This window comes from Chamaea fasciata, unplaced genomic scaffold (assembly GCF_029207755.1).
Source record: "Chamaea fasciata isolate MVZ Bird 193981 ecotype frontalis unplaced genomic scaffold, bChaFas1.0.hap1 SCAF_27, whole genome shotgun sequence".
Classification (NCBI taxonomy): Eukaryota; Metazoa; Chordata; class Aves; order Passeriformes; family Sylviidae; genus Chamaea; species Chamaea fasciata.
In genome coordinates, this window is record NW_027094112.1 from 801,950 (window position 1) to 817,990 (window position 16,041).

Consider the following 16,041-nt stretch of genomic DNA (forward strand, 5'->3'; position numbering starts at 1 on the left):
ATTCCCTGTGTCCTGTTCCTCCATTCCTTGTCCCCAGTCCCTCTCCAGCTCTCCCGGAGCTCCCTTGAGCCCTGGAAGGGGCTCTGACCTCTCCCAAACCCTTCCCTTATCCAGGCTGACCCTTCCCCTGCTCTCCCAGGCTGTCTATACAAGGTGAAATGACAATTAGCAATCAGGTGCTAATTGAGCTGTTCCGGGGGGCTGGTGCCAGCCGGGAGCGTTGACAGCCGGGGATGAGCTCCAGATGGAGCCAGAGCCCCGCACAGCGCCCGCTCCGGGGACACTCCCACCGCCACGATCCCAAACCGCGGGGGCTTCTCCACCCGGGCAGCTCAGCAACGCTCACAAATCCTCTCCACTTCCAGAGCAGCTCGTTTCCAAGGAAAAGCTCTTTTTCGGGGAAATGACAGCGGCAGGATCATCGCAGCTGCGATTTTGCGTCTTGTGGTCGATTTCTTTTTGCAGCTCAGAGCAGTGAGGAGGTGCCAGCCCGGTCTGTGGCTCTGCAGAATCAGTGCAGGGGCTCAGGGCTCTTCCAGGGCCTTTTTTCCATGGGGATCCCATCCTGCTGGGTAGGGTGATGTGTAGTGACATGCTCCAGGCTCTGGTGCAGCACAGGGGTGTTGTCAATGGAGCTGAGGGAGCTGGGAAAGGGGCTCAGCCTGGAGACAAGGAGGCTCAGGGGGGACCTTGTGGCTCTGCACAACTCCCTGCCAGGAGGGGACAGCCGGGGGGGTCGGGCTCTGCTCCCAGGGAACAGGGACAGGAGGAGAGGGAACGGCCTCAGCCTGGGCCAGAGGAGGCTCAGGGTGGATTTGGGGAAAATTTCTTCACTAAAAGGGTTGCCCATCCCTGGCACAGCTGCCCGGGGCAGGGGTGGAGTCCCCATCCCTGGAGGGGTTTAAAAGCTCTGTGGATGTGGCACCTGGGGACATGGGTCAGTGGTGGCCTTGGCTCTGCGGGACTCGATGGTCTTGGGAGGCTTTTCCAACCCGAACAGCTCTGTGATTCTCAGTGCTGTGGATTGTGGGGTCATGGGCTGAGTCAGGGTGTGCAGCACCAAGGATGGGAAAGCCCTGGATTGGGGAGGAAAGCTCTAGCCAGGCTGGAGATGCTGTGCCAGGTGTGTGATGGAAACTGCCCTCCAAAGCTGCTGGTTCCAGGTGTGGGAGGGCTCAGGAGCCCCCAGGAATGGGTTTTATCCTTGTCCCCACCCTGGTGAACCTGCCCTGAGCTCCACTCACAGAACTCCTGGGTTCTGTGAGCCATCCAAGGGCTTTTTGGACCTTCCCCCACATCTCCAGGGTAGTTGCACTGGTTTGTCCCCACCTTCACCCTTTGTAAGGCTGTCCTGGAGGCAGATGGCTCCTGCGTGTCCTTCCCTGGGGTCACAGCTTGCCTGGCTCTGTGATGAGACTCTCTAATCCTCCTGTCCCTCCCCCCGGCCTCAACTGAGGGTGGTCCCAGTGGTCCTTGAGAGCCACCAGCTGGTGCCACCTCTGCTGCTGTGTCCTCTCCTGCATGTCCCCAAAAGTCCCCTACAGCAACATCTCACGGCGATGTGGCTGTGGCCCCTGACGCTGTGGGCAGTGACGGTGCCCCAGTTTACCCCAGAGGTTTTTCCCTGATCTTTGGAGGATGGAGCAGCTCCTTTATGGATTACCAAAAGCAGCAGCAGCAGCCTGAGGGGAGGATTATCTCCTTCCCATGTAAGCCAACACCTTCCTGTGCTGGAAATGCCCATTCTGGATCCTCTGGTTCTGCTCCCAGGTGGGATAGGCAGGGCTGAGAATCTGCTCATTCCTCGAGTGTTGCACGAGGGCTTCTCAGAAAGCAAAAAAAAAAAAAAAAAACCACGGAGGAAAAAGAGTCCCAGGGGCTTGCCAAGGTTTTCTCTTGTTATCAGCCCCTCTGGCCTTGCTGAGTGGTGTCTGGGAAGGCAGCCAAGCTGAGCTGTGGAGCAGGATGGAGCTGGAAAGAGGTATTTGGATGAAGGTTTTGAACTTGGGTGAACCTCAGGCTGAGGGCCCTTCAGCACGAGCCGAGCCAGAGGGAGGAGAGAGGAGAGGCTGCTTGGGTTTCTGCACCAAAGGGGGGGTTGGCAGTGCAATTCTTGGATAGGGACACACGGAGGAGGAGGTGGCAGCAAGAAAATCAGCCTGAAGTGGTGGCACAGGTGATGGGAGATGGAGCTGCTGTGCTGGGAGGACGGCTGGCATCAGGGGACTTTTTGTTCCTCTGAACCTGGATGAAAAGCAAAGTTCAGGTACCAACAATCATCCAAGGTTTTCAGCCCTGGGTGATTCAACAGCTTCTGGGCTGTGTGCCCATAGGAGGGGGACTCAGAGCATTCTCCAAACAACGGGGTCCCACCACCCATCTGGTCCTGCCTGGGCTCTGAGGGGCAGGAGGATCATGGCTGGAGGCACCCAAAGCCCAGAAGCCTGGCCTGAATTCCTGTCCCTCCGCAGAATCCCCTGTCCAGCGACAACGCCTCATCCGTGTGCAGCACCGTGGATTACAAACCCCCCGCACCCGAGGAGGAGGAGGAGGCAGAAGTGGCTGAGGAGAGCAACGAGCCCGAGGAGTGTTTCACTGAAGGTGAGGGACAGAGCAGGGCTGGAGACCCTGTGGACAGGGGAAGATGGGTGTGGAGAGGGGAAAATGGGGGTGGAGGGGCCACTGCCAACCAGTTCTTGCAGCACAGGGACCCCCAGGTTCCCTGAGCTCAGCCCCAACTCCAAATCCTCCCGTACCACCACAGAGATGATCTCCACGGAGCTCCCCTCATGCACCCCACCTAAACCCAGCAGGATCCTGGTCCAACTTCCACCAGGGAGGGTTTAAAATGCCAATAACACTGAGAACAGTGGGAATACCCTGGCCAGGGGTGACCCCCAGCCCTGTGTCCCCAGGCTGTGTGAAGAGGTTCCCCTGCCTCTATGTGGACATCACCACTGAGAAGGGGAGGATTTGGTGGAACCTCAGGAGAACCTGCTTCCGCATCGTGGAGCACGACTGGTTCGAGACCTTCATCGTCTTCATGATCCTCCTCAGCAGCGGGGCACTGGTAGGTCCCACCTTTCCTGTCCCAAGGGCTCTGCAGTGGCTCCCCAGCCTGGGGGAGCCCAGGGAGGTGACAGAGCCCAGGCTCTGTGCCAAATAATCCAGCTGTGGGCAGATGTTTGCTTCCAAACCCCATTTGGCTCAGGTCTAACATCCTCCAGGAGTCCTGGTACTCCCTGGTCACCCTCCCCAACATCCCTGGACCATCAACCACGGGCTGTGGTCCATGGGCTCGAGGGGATGCCCCTGCCTACAGCCCCCACTCCTGCTCTTAGTGCCAACTATGAACCATCTGAACCGTTTATTGAGCTTTGTGTGGTTCCCCATTTCACCACCACCATCACCGGCTGTCAGGAGGTGCTTGACGAAGAATTTATGGGGTTTTTTTTCTGTTCAGCACCTGGTGCCCCCTCTCAGCACCTGGATATCCCATTAAATCAAGTTAATTAATTATTTGTGTTGGCCCGGTGCACTTCTCCGAGTGTTTGGGCTGGATTTAACCCAGGAAATACCAACTTCTCTGAAGGTTTGGAGGTGAAGGGAGAGGGAAGGAGAACAGAGGGACTGAGAAGGTTTTCAGACACACTTTACATGTCTGCAGCTCACTCTGAGATGGTTTGGGGATGCCTGAGGTTGTAGCTGGTGCAGGAATTGAAAGCTATGCTATGCCAGCTGTGCAACACCTGGTGACCACACCCCTACCTCTGAGTGCTTACCCAACACATGGGTGTAGCACACACCCAAACTCCTCAGGGCATTTTCAAAACTCCCAGAGTATCCCAAGGTGTGGGCTGGTGTCCTGGGGTTTGAGTTGAGACACCTGGGAATTGGATGAAGCTGGACTTTGGCTTCAGTGAGGCTCTGCTTTAGGTCCAACCCCGCAAAGCCAACAGGGACTTGCAAACAGGAGCTGGACCCCATGTTGATCAGGTCCTCATGGACCAGCCGTCTTTAGGCTCCCAGCTTCCTGAGCCCTGGGAAAGCAGGGAGATGCTAACATCCGGGTGTACTCTGGGATGCCACAGGTCCCATGGAAGATGACTGTCACATGGCTCTGTGGGGTTCCGTGGAAGGATGATGTCACATAGCTCTGTAGGGTTTTTCATGGAAGGATAACTGTCACATAGCTCTATGGGGTCTTATGGAAGGATGATGTCATGTGGCTCCATGGGGTTCCATGGAAGGATGATGGCATGTGGCTCCATGGGGGTCCATGGAAGGATGATGTCTTGTGGCTCCATGGGGTTCCATGGAAGGATGACTGTCACTGTAGCTCCGTGCCCCTTGCAGGCCTTCGAGGACATCTACATTGAGCAGCGCAAGGTGATCCGCACCATCCTGGAATACGCAGACAAGGTCTTCTCCTACATCTTCGTCATCGAGATGCTGCTCAAGTGGGTGGCCTATGGCTTCAAGGTGTACTTCACCAATGCCTGGTGCTGGCTGGATTTCCTCATCGTGGATGTACGTGAAGAGCAGGGCCAAGCCAAGGGGCTCGGGGGTCTTAGGGGCTGTTGTAAATGAGCGCAGATTGTATTTTAGGGGGTAAAGGGGTGGCTGTGGAATGAGGGCTCACACCATTACTTAAAGTAATGGTCCCTCACAGGAAGGAACACTTCATCCCTCGTTGCAGGAATCTTTCGAACCCTTCTGTTTTACACCAAGCCAAGAACAGCCCGTGCAGTTCCACCTGGCCCAGTAGAGCTGTGAAGGGACACAGGGTCTCCCAAATGGTCCGTGACAAAACGATCTGTCCTTTCTGTGCCCCACAGCAATTCCACCCTCACACTCAAGAGGTGTCATCCTGCCCCATCCCTGGAAGTGTCCAAGGCCAGGTTGGACAGGGCTTGGAGCAGCCTGGGATAATGGAAGGTGTCCTTGCCACGGCAGGAGGTGGGACTGGATGGTCTTTAAGGTCCCTTCTAACACAAACAATTCTGGGATTCTGTGATCCTTGAGGTGTCTGATCCCCCAAGGACTCAATGTCTGTGTCCCAGGGATGACCACCAGCCTGAGGGACTGGGGAGAGCGGGAAGGGCAGGAGCTGCAGTTTCCACCTGAGGTGCTGCTGGTCACTTGGGCTGCTCCTTCCAGGTGTCCCTGGTCAGCCTGACAGCAAACTGGCTGGGATACTCGGAGCTGGGAGCCATCAAATCCCTGCGGACACTGAGGGCTCTGCGACCTCTACGTGCTCTATCCCGGTTTGAGGGCATGAGGGTAAGTGTGTCCCCGTGTGCCGCTGGCCCTGACAGGGACAGGAGAGCCTTCAGCAGTCCCCTACACCACAGACATCCCAGTTGGTTTTCAAGGGCCTCCAGATGGGTGGGATCGATGCTATGAGGTACCTTTGGTCCAGTCTGACCTCACTCAGTGCTGCTGGGGAGGGCAAGGTTGGGGCACGGGGACATGAAGGTTCCATCCAGGTCCCCCAAGGTCTTTTCTCTCCTTGCAGGTGGTGGTGAATGCCTTGCTGGGCGCCATCCCCTCCATCATGAACGTCCTGCTGGTCTGCCTCATTTTCTGGCTGATCTTCAGCATCATGGGGGTGAACCTGTTCGCAGGGAAGTACTACAGGTGTGTCAACACCACCACGGGCGAGCTCTTCGACATCGACGTGGTCAACAACAAGAGCGACTGCATGGCCCTGCTCCACACCAACGAGGTCAGATGGGTCAACGTCAAGGTCAACTTCGACAACGTGGGCTTGGGATACCTGTCCCTGCTGCAGGTGGTAGGTCACGACATCGGGTGTCACTGTCCAAGATGCATGGAGCAGGACGGTGGGATGAGCATCAGGACTGATGTTGGATGGGGTTTCTTGGCTGCTTCTTAGCTCCAAAGCTGGTTTTTAACACCAGAAAAAGCCTTAGGAAGGGGTTTCCTCCTAGCCAAGGAGGAAAAGGGACATGGTGGAAGGTGGGAGGGGAAGCTGTCACCAGGCAACTGCTACAGATAGCACCAAAGCTGGCGCTGCAAAGCAGCCCCTGCACAACACGGCGTGCAGGAGTCAGGAGGGGAGGCTGTATTTTACCCCTGCAGCCCTTTGGAAAGTTCAGTCTGCTCCAGCCGTAGGTTGTGGGACTTTGCGTGGGGCGGGTGACGACTGGAAAAAGGGTGCACGTGTCCCCTGCGGGCAGTGGGCGAATGCAGCCGTCTTCCACCGAACACCCCACAGCTGGGGCCAGGCAGCAAAGGGGAACTGCTCACCACAGCCTGAATAAAAATATAGGTGTGGGCTCCATTATGGGGCAGGCCAGGGCTACTCCCATCAGATCCAGGGGAACTGGTGACTGCAGAATCGGAAAACAACCCCAGCTGATAACCCTGCTTCTAAATTCAGCTTCCTCTTCAGCCTTGTTGTTCCATCAGATTCAGGAAACAAGATCTGCAGAGCTTTTGTTTAACAAATCAGCAGCAAAAGGCTGGAAGAGATGCTGTGGAGACCCTGTAAAAGATCTGGTGTAATCCCCCGCCCCACTGGGATGGAAATTCAGCAGAACCAGAGGCAGGACATGGAAGCCAGGGTTACGGAGGTGGCACAGTTTGGGACTGGAAAGGAGGCAGCTGGCCCTGGCACAGCTCTGCCTTTGGGAAAATGACTTCAAAGTCAAGAGGAGAAGGGAGAAAAGAGTCAATTGTTTCTTTTCCCCTCCTTGTTTGCAGTGGTGTTTTGGGAAGTCACTGGTACCCTCAGCCCCAGAATGGTCCATGGATATTCCCGTGGGAATTTCCATATTTTTGGGATATTTTTCTTGTGGATTCAACCCACATTTTTCTCCTGCCATTCCCAGAGGGAAGCCGGAGTGCTCAGAGCTAAACCCCAGACACGCACCCATCACCTTCCCTTTCTTCCCAGGCCCAAACAACTTCCAGAAAATATTCTTCTCCACTGCCACAGAATCACAAAATCCTTTATGCTGGAAAAGCCTCCAAGTCTGACCATTCCTGTTCCCACAGGCAACCTTCAAAGGCTGGATGGACATCATGTATGCGGCCGTGGACTCACGCGAGGTGAGGGGACACATTGCTGATTCCAGAGGGGGACTCCCCTTGGCAGACTGGGAACAGGATCCCAGAACTGAGGCTGGGATGAATCCTTGGCTCTGCCTTTTGGTAGTGGGGACTACCTGCTTCCCACCCATGACTTCAGTCAGGACAAGGGCTACAGGGTGGAAAAACCCCAAAATGTATCAGATCATGGAATCCTAGCACAGTTTGTGTTGGAAGTGACCCTAAAAACCATCCAGTGCCTCCCCCTGCCATGGGCAGTGACACCTTCCTCTATCTCAGGTGGTTCCAAGCTCTGTCCAACCCAGCCTTGGACACCTGGGCAGCCACAACATCCTGCTGAGGTGCACAGCCTCAAAAAGGGCAGCCATGTGTCCCTGTGCCACCCACGTCATTGTCACCTGAAGCCTGGCCTCACACTGGGCTCCCACCCCGCCCCACAGCTGGGACTGAATCTGCTCCACCCAGCTTCAGTTCCAGGGGCCAAAATCCCTGTTCTGCCCCCACTGCTCCAACCTGGAGGGCTCGTCCTTCTGCCTGCTGTGACATGATGTCCTCCATGGCCCCTCTAGCTGGGAAAGCTCATCCCATCCTGGAGAAAGTGCCTGGCTTGCCTTGAGCAGTCAATGGGTTATGAGAAGAGAGCAGCCAGTATTTAACCAGTGGGTTCAATGAGTTATTTAAAAAACCCAAGTGTTTGAAGAGTGTTGTGCAAAGGCTGTTCCCACTGTGATCCATCCCCAAAAGTGTCCCCACGGCAGAAGGGGTTTCCTACTCTTCTCCAATCACACTGGGGGTTACACCACACACCCACAGGCCTGAAGGGGTAGTTTTCATTGCCTCTTTTTAGCACCTTTCCATCACCCTCTGAAAATCCCTCAGGCTTCTGCCCTACCTGGAGCAAAGTTGTTTTGGGAGGAAATCCTCCCTGTTCTGCCAAGAGCTTTCCTCAAAATGGGGGAAGTCATCGGGTCACCTTGGGGTGTCTCTGGTCAAACACAGAGAAAGATTAAGGGATGCTCCTTGAGAAGAGGAGCATTGTCCAGGGTTGCCGGGCTGTGTCACCCAGCTGTGCTGGTGTGACAAATTAATCCGCTTTTCCTTTCCCCTCTCAGATATTTCAGCCCTTGGAATGCTGATTATTGGGAGGAAACCCATTTGCCCATTAATATCACTGCAAAGGACATCCTTTCCTGTTCCCCTGCCCATGCTGTGGGATCAGGGGTCAGGATGTCCATGTCCCTCAGTCAGTGTCACATGGATGTCCCTTCCTGTGGCTTCTCCCATTGGGAACACACAGCCAAAAGTTTTGGAGCAGCCACTCCATGGCTTGTCCAAACACCACAAGCCCTTGTCTGGGACACCTTTTTGGGACAGGGTCAGTCTCACGTTTCCCGTCTCTCCTGGCCAGATTGAAGAGCAGCCACAGTATGAGATCAACCTCTACATGTACATCTACTTCGTCATCTTCATCATCTTTGGTGCCTTCTTCACCCTGAACCTCTTCATCGGCGTCATCATCGACAACTTCAACCAGCAGAAGAAAAAGATGAGTATTCCCTGGCTCCTGAGGTGCTGCTCTAGGCTGGAGGGGGCCAGCACAGCAGTGGGGTGATGGGACCAGGGCCACCATGCCCAGGACTAGGATGGATCCCAGGATTCTTATCCATTAGTTCCTTCCTGCACTGGACAAGCAGCACTTGGAGCTTTGTGTCCTGGTCATAGCAGATACAGAGGACTTAATTTATGGGTGCAGAGGGAGGAAGCAAAGGGAGGCTGTGTTTTCTCTTGCCTGGGCCATCACTTTTATTTTCTCTTCCCATCCTGGGATCATTTTCCCATGCATGAGGTTGAGACTCATGCTTCCAACTTCTCCTTCCAAGCAAGTAGCTCAGGACTGACAGCCCAGAGCAGGGGCTGGGCAGAGGGTGGGCAGAGCCAAGCACACTGGTGGTGCAGAGCCAGGTCTGCAGGACACAGAGAGGACACCTTGCTCCCAGCAGGATCTCTTCAGGGCTGGAGATATCTGGTGGGGAAGGGACATGGTCAGACACACTTGGTGGGAAGAGAATTCCTGATAATAACAGCAGTGATTCCCTTTATACTTTGGAGGCAAAGACATCTTCATGACAGAAGAGCAGAAGAAATACTACAACGCCATGAAGAAGCTGGGCTCCAAGAAACCCCAGAAGCCCATCCCCAGGCCAGCGGTACGTTGGGCTCATCCTCCTGGAGTGGAGCACGCAGGGAACACTTTAAGCCACCAGCTGTCCCAAAGGGAATGAGAAGGGTCCAGGGAAGACCATTTGCCCCTTTGTTACTCTTCAGACAAGACCTGGCTAAGAGTTGGGGCTTCAGAAAGAGGTTGACATCAGGCTACCTCCTTTGGGTCTGCCTATTAGCCCTTGGTCTTCTGGCAAGGACAATGATGGGGTTTCTTTTGCAGGAATTTGTGTTTTTCCCTAGTTCCACTCCCAGCTCCTCTCTGGAAGGGAGTTGGGCTCAGGGAAAGTTCAGCTTTCAACCCACCCAGGATGGACCCTGGTCCAGGCAAAACATTCTCAGTTGTGATTTGGGTTTTGTAGCCCTGCACAAGGGAGGTCCTTCCCATGTGTTAATTTGTGCCCTATTAGCTGTGGGTGTAATTAGCAACTGACTGTGCCCTGTGCCCACTCCTCCTGGCGTGGCATTCCCAGGTGTGGCTCCATGCATTCCTACGTGCTGGGAATCCTCCCCCCATAACTTTTGGGGCTGTGAGAGCCATGCTGGCCACAACCTTGAGGCTTCCCACACTTGTAAATATGGTTCCTTCTTCTCTTTCTGTTACGTTTTTGTTTTGTTGTGTCTGTCCCATGTTCCCACCTCTTCTCTGGTGCTCCATCGTCACCCTCGTGTCTCTCATTGCAGAACAAATTCCAAGGGAAGGTTTTTGACTTCGTTACCAAGCAAGTGTTTGACATCACCATCATGATTCTGATTTGCCTGAACATGGTGACCATGATGGTGGAAACAGATGACCAGAGTGAGGTCAAAACCTCGGTCCTCTACAAGATAAACCTGGTCTTCATCGTCATCTTCACCGGGGAGTGCGTGCTCAAGATGTTCGCCCTGCGCCACTACTTCTTCACTGTGGGCTGGAACATCTTTGACTTCGTGGTGGTCATCCTCTCCATCCTAGGTGAGTCCTGCTGCTCCCACCAGTCCCTAAGGAATCTCACTGGGCAATGAAGACTGGAAGTGGTCTCACCAATCCACACCCACCAAGCTGTCACTGGACCCCACCTGCACCCATCCTTTGAGCAGGGCCAAGCCAGCAGGACCCTGAGACATGACAGATGTGAGGCCACTCCAGGCCACCAGGCTGAGCAAGGGGCTGGGGATGTCTCTGCTCCTCCTTGGTGTTATTTCCCTTGGTGCTCTCTTTCTCTGAAACAGAGCAGCCAGAGTTTAACCCTTGGGTCTGTGCTCAGAGGTTATTTTTTAATATTTTCTCTGTCACTGGAGGAGCCATCAGGGGTGGCCTCACCTCACTGTGTCTGCCCAGACAGAGTGGAGCAGCTCCCCTTCACCTCCCATTGGTGGCACAGCAAACTCACCTGTCCTTCATCCCTCCACAGGTATCGTCCTCTCTGACATCATTGAGAAGTACTTTGTGTCCCCCACCCTCTTCAGGGTCATCCGGCTGGCGAGGATCGGCCGCGTGCTCCGGCTGATCCGAGGAGCCAAAGGCATCCGGACGCTCCTCTTTGCCCTGATGATGTCCCTGCCCGCCCTGTTCAACATCGGCCTCCTGCTCTTCCTCGTCATGTTCATCTACTCCATCTTCGGGATGTCCAACTTCGCCTACGTCAAGAAGGAGTCAGGGATCGATGACATCTTCAACTTCGAAACCTTCGGGAACAGCATCATCTGCCTCTTCCAGATCACCACGTCAGCGGGGTGGGATGGGCTCCTCAATCCCATCCTCAACAGCGGCCCCCCGGACTGCGACCCTGAGCTGGAGAACCCCGGGAGTTCAGTGAAAGGAGACTGTGGGAATCCCTCCATCGGCATCTTCTTCTTCTGCAGCTACATCATCATCTCCTTCCTCATCGTGGTGAACATGTACATCGCCATCATCCTGGAGAACTTCAGTGTGGCCACAGAGGAGAGCAGCGAGCCCCTCTGCGAAGATGATTTTGAAATGTTTTATGAAACCTGGGAGAAGTTTGACCCGGATGCCACCCAGTTCATCGCCTACAGCACCTTGTCTGACTTTGTGGACACCTTGCAGGAGCCACTCAGAGTTCCCAAGCCCAACAAGATCAAACTCATCACCATGGACCTACCAATGGTTGCTGGGGACAAAATCCACTGCCTAGACATCCTCTTTGCCCTGACTAAGGAAGTTCTGGGAGACTCGGGAGAGATGGATGCCCTGAAGGCCACCATGGAGGAGAAGTTTATGGCTGCCAACCCCTCGAAGGTTTCCTATGAACCCATCACCACCACCCTGAAGAGGAAACAAGAGGAGGTCTGTGCTACCAAGATCCAGAGGGCTTTCCGGAGGTACCTCCTGCGGCGCTCGGTGAAGCAGGCATCCTACATGTACAGGCACAGCCAGGACACCCTGGGCCAGGACGCGCCCGAGAAGGAAGGGCTGATCGCCACCAGAATGCAGGAGATGTATGGGAACACTGGGACAGATGTGGAGACAGCCCCTGCCCTGAGCCTCGAGCCCATTTCCAGCTCAGAGACACCCCAGGATGCTCCTGAGGAAGCACAGGCTTGGGATAAGAAACGCGTGGTGAAAGAGTCGCTGGTGTAACACAAGGAGATTCCACCTCTGGCCCAGCCTGAAGAGACTTATTTTGTATCTCCTGTTCAAAGCTCTTCCATGCACAGATCTCTAGATCTTAGATATTGAGCTATTTTCAGATATTTCAGGCAACCACCTTGAATTTCAAAGCAGGATCTCCTCCTGATCCTGGGTTTCACAGCCCACTGCACTTGCAAAGAGTTTAGTTCTTTTTCTTATGAGAACTCAAATGTGAAATCTGTTGGCGGTGAAAGAGAAACAAGTTACTTTTGAAATTATCTCATCACTGTAACGATGGTTTTCAGGCATGAACAGAAGAGTATGGTTGTTCTTTCACTTAAAGTAATTATTTATTAATGTTATTTCACAATTAAGAGATTTCCCTGTATTTTATTCTTCCAGAGTGCAGCCAAGCAACCAGTGAAAGATGAGCCAAGTGAAATAATATTAAGAATAATTACAGAAAGCAGAAGGTTTTGTGAACAAAAATCTCCAAAGTCTTAAAGTAGCACCTTTCTTTTGAACCTCCGAATAAGCTTGATTATTTTTTGTTACATACAAGAGAAAGTGCAATTATGTCTTAAAAACTGGTTTGCAAAGCCAAAGCAAAGCATCTGCAGATTTGTTCTCAGGGTTAAATATCAGGTTTTCAAGGTCTCTGAATATGCATTGAAACCTGAAATCATTCAGGTCTCTGTAGGATGAATGTAAACACTATTTATCGTCAGATTTGACTTGGTTTTCCCATTTCCATCCAGGTTTTGTGGCAGGAAAGCAATAGGAAAAGGTAGGGTTTGGAAAACGTCCTCCAAGAATCCCCAGTCCCCGGGACAAAACTTCTCAGGTTTTTTTTCCTAGCCCTGTTGCAAGAGGAACCATCCCACTGGAGTGCTCTTGGTTGGTGTTCCAAATGTCCTCTTCATTAGTGTTAATTAATGAGATGCACACCCAGGGATTGGAACAGATGTCTGAATGACCCTTTCCACGAGCTGCTTTAGGGGTGCCCTAAATCCCACCCAAGCCCCAGGTGGCTGCATGTAATAAACGATCCCATTGGGGTGTGAATCCCAAAATCCTCAGGCAGAGCATCCTTCCCCAGGCTGGGGCTGCAGAGAGGCCCCAGTGGCACATTCTGGATGGGCCAGGCAGGTCCTCACCAGGAAACCTCCAGGCAGAGGAGTGTTTTCCCATGGGGAAAAGGGATTTGCTGTTTTTCACACAGGTGAGCAAAAGGAAAGTAAATCAAGGAAAATGGCCCTGGCACAGCTGTGACTGTCCCATCCCTGGAAGTGTCCAAGGCCACATTGGACAAGGCTTGGAGCACCCTGGGAAAGTGGAAGGTGCCTCTGCCATGGCAGGGGCTGGCACTGGATGAGCTTTGAGGTCCTTCCAACCCAAACCATCCTGTGATTCTGTGAAAAATGGGCAAAAGGCCCCGAGTTCACCTCTGACCATCTTCTGCCTTCAAAAGGGAAAAAAACCCTCTTGAGATCAAAACAAACATGAACCAAAACGTCTTCCAGTTCAAACAAGGGCTGCTCCTGAAGCCAAAGTCTTTTTGTACTCTGATGATTCTCTTCTCTTCCCGGGCTGCTTTGGGCGCTGCCGTCACGGACACCCCACGGCCAGGCTGGCCAGGAGCGGTGCTGAGCTTGGCTCGCGCCCATGAGCTGCCAGCCAGGTGGCAGAGCTGGGGACACTTGGCTCGTCCAGTGGCCTTGTGCTCTCATTTCCATGTCGATGCTCCCTGCTGCACGAGCCTGAGCTGCTGCTGCTGCTGCTGGCGTTTCCATGGGAAGCACACCTGGCATGGCAGTCCCTGCCTGGATTGTGGCTCGCAGTCGATGCTGCTTCTACGTTTGTGTTGTCAGGGATGGGGAAATGCCCCAGAGCAGGGTTTATGCGAGCTAAAGCCGTTTTTCTTTGTACATTTCTTACAATAAACTGTAAATGATCTGTTATTACGTTACCAAGTGTGTTGGGGTGTCTGGGGGGAGTGATGTTTTCCCTGCACTGGGAGGGGTGAACACCCCTTCCCTTGGCTCCCCGTGCTTGGCCTTGGACCTGCCAACCTCAGCAGGACCTGGGGGTCTCATCCTGCACAGGAGGCCCCAGAGCTGTCCCCTGGGACACCCAGCCCTGCTCCCAGAGCTTCTGCTTTGCTCATGACCCCATCCCCTGGAGCCCTCGGTGCTCGCTGACACTGGGATCCACAGGAGAGGCTGCTGTGGGCTCCGCCAAGGACAGAGGAGGGTTTGGAGCAGATTCAAGCCCCCGAGTTGGCCCACACAGGCTCCATCTCCACCCCAGCAGCCACGTGGGAGCAGGTGAGCATCGCCGGGAGAGGACGGGGTGGGTGAAAGAGGTTCTGCGTCAGCGAGGGCGAGCCGCCCCCGGGCCCCGCTGACGTCCCCGGGGCCGGGGCTCGGCCTCGCCGTTGTTTTCGCCGCCGCTGGAACAGCTCGTCCCGGGGCTGGCGTAACCCGGGCACAGCAGGCGGGGGTGCAGGGGCAGAGCCCACCTGCCCGGGCACTGTGAAACCCAAACCCCGACCAGCAGGGAAGGGCTGGGGAAGGTGGGGAAGGTGCAGCTGCCGGCAGTGGCTCTGCTCTGCTCTGGGAGCCGTGGGGCCAGAGTGGCCCAGGGGAGGAGGCGTGGGGACATGGGACCCTCCCGGTGGGGCCACCAGGTTCCCCTGCACCCCATGTCGTGGTTGCTGTAAGGGGACACCGAGCCCCTCTGTGCCTTTCAAGCGTGCCAAGGAGCCCTCAGGCAGTGCAGGGGCTGATTTGGCCCCTGTCACTGCAAACCCTGCTCAGTTTGTGCCCCACTCCTGGTTTTACTTCACAGGGTTTTCCCAGGAACCTTCAGCATCCCAGCTCCCATCTGCAGCCCCAGAGCCCCATTAAACCGCCTCCAATGCCTGCCAAGCACGTGGGCATCCCTCTCCCTTTGCCCTGCTAGGGTATCAGGGCCAGGCTCTGCTCTTCCAGCCAGACCCAGGGGTGATGGCAGCAAGGACTTGGCGGTGCTGCCCCTAGGTACAGAACCAGGTGAAGGCACCTCTCCCATCATCGTTCCCTCACGGAGCTAGTTTTTCTCTAGGCTGGGGCTGGTTCCCAACACCCATCAGATGCTCAGAACTGGCAAAACCCCCCCCCAGCCTGCAGAAAAAGAAGGTTTGGGGAGGCCCCGGGCAGTGGCATCGGGCTCTGGGGACCAACACAACTGGCAGAAGTACCCAAAGGTGTTTTTCACTGGAGTTACAGTTCAGTGCTCACCCACAGTCGGTAACGAACAACAACAGGGGGGCAGAGCCTGGGGGAAACTGTTTCTGCATCAGAGCTCACCTCGGGGGGCCTCACTGTGCTTCCCTGGGGCCTGGCTGTCTCAAAGACTCCGTGGAAAAGGCCCTTGGAAGTGGCAGGTGTGGTGTGGAGAAGGGGTGGGCATGGCTGGCACCCAAGTGACTCCTTATTTTGGCTATTTCCCCCTCTCATCTTCTCCCTGGAAGTGCTCAAAAAACACGTGGATGTGGCACTTGAGGATATGGGTTAGTGGTGATCATGGTGGTGCTGCTGAGCTGATGATCCTAAATGTCTTTTCAAGCCACAATGATTTTGTGATTGACACATGCTTCTGTGATTTTAGGTTTCTAGTCTCCCTGGGATGCAGGGATGGGAGCTGGGGGACCCATCCCACTGCCTCCCACAACAAGCAACTCCACAAACATCCCCTATTCTTGCCCCATTCCTGCTGCAACTCTTGGCTACTGGGCCCACCATCAATCCCTGCCCATCCCCTTCAGGGCCAAACACCCTGGGGGATCTGTGGGGAAACCCTGGGGGTCACTCCCATCCTGTCCCTCCAGGGATGTGGCCAGGCAGCCTCAATCCCATTCCCTAGGCACACCTCGTGCTCAGCCCAGGTTTGGCACCTCCTGCTTTGCAGATGGGCTCATCCCCAGCACTGCTGCAGGTCCACACCAGTCCTGGCCACCTGCAGGGAATATCGGCACCACGGGGAGGCAACAGGGGGCACGAGGGCGGACAGTGCCCAGGGAGAGGAGGATGGACAGTGCCCAGGGAGAGGAGGATGGACAGTGCCCAGGGAGAGGAGGGAGGATGGATGAAGCCCAGGGACCCAGGGCTGGATGGTGCCCAGCCCAC

At 54.9% G+C, this 16,041-nt stretch overlaps 1 protein-coding gene across 1 annotated transcript in view; it reads left to right on the plus strand.

The window, feature by feature from the left end:
* The window catches only part of SCN4A (sodium voltage-gated channel alpha subunit 4), a 43,915-nt gene extending 30,301 nt beyond the window's left edge, over window positions 1-13,614 (plus strand). The window contains exons 17-26 of the mRNA XM_066205012.1: window positions 2,472-2,601; window positions 2,916-3,070; window positions 4,357-4,530; window positions 5,161-5,283; window positions 5,519-5,797; window positions 7,024-7,077; window positions 8,486-8,623; window positions 9,180-9,284; window positions 9,982-10,252; window positions 10,692-13,614. Coding sequence (XP_066061109.1) covers window positions 2,472-2,601; window positions 2,916-3,070; window positions 4,357-4,530; window positions 5,161-5,283; window positions 5,519-5,797; window positions 7,024-7,077; window positions 8,486-8,623; window positions 9,180-9,284; window positions 9,982-10,252; window positions 10,692-11,881 — 2,619 coding nt within the window. The 3' untranslated portion in view covers window positions 11,882-13,614. The remainder of the gene's footprint in view (window positions 1-2,471; window positions 2,602-2,915; window positions 3,071-4,356; window positions 4,531-5,160; window positions 5,284-5,518; window positions 5,798-7,023; window positions 7,078-8,485; window positions 8,624-9,179; window positions 9,285-9,981; window positions 10,253-10,691) is intronic.
* Window positions 13,615-16,041: the final 2,427 nt, after the last annotated feature.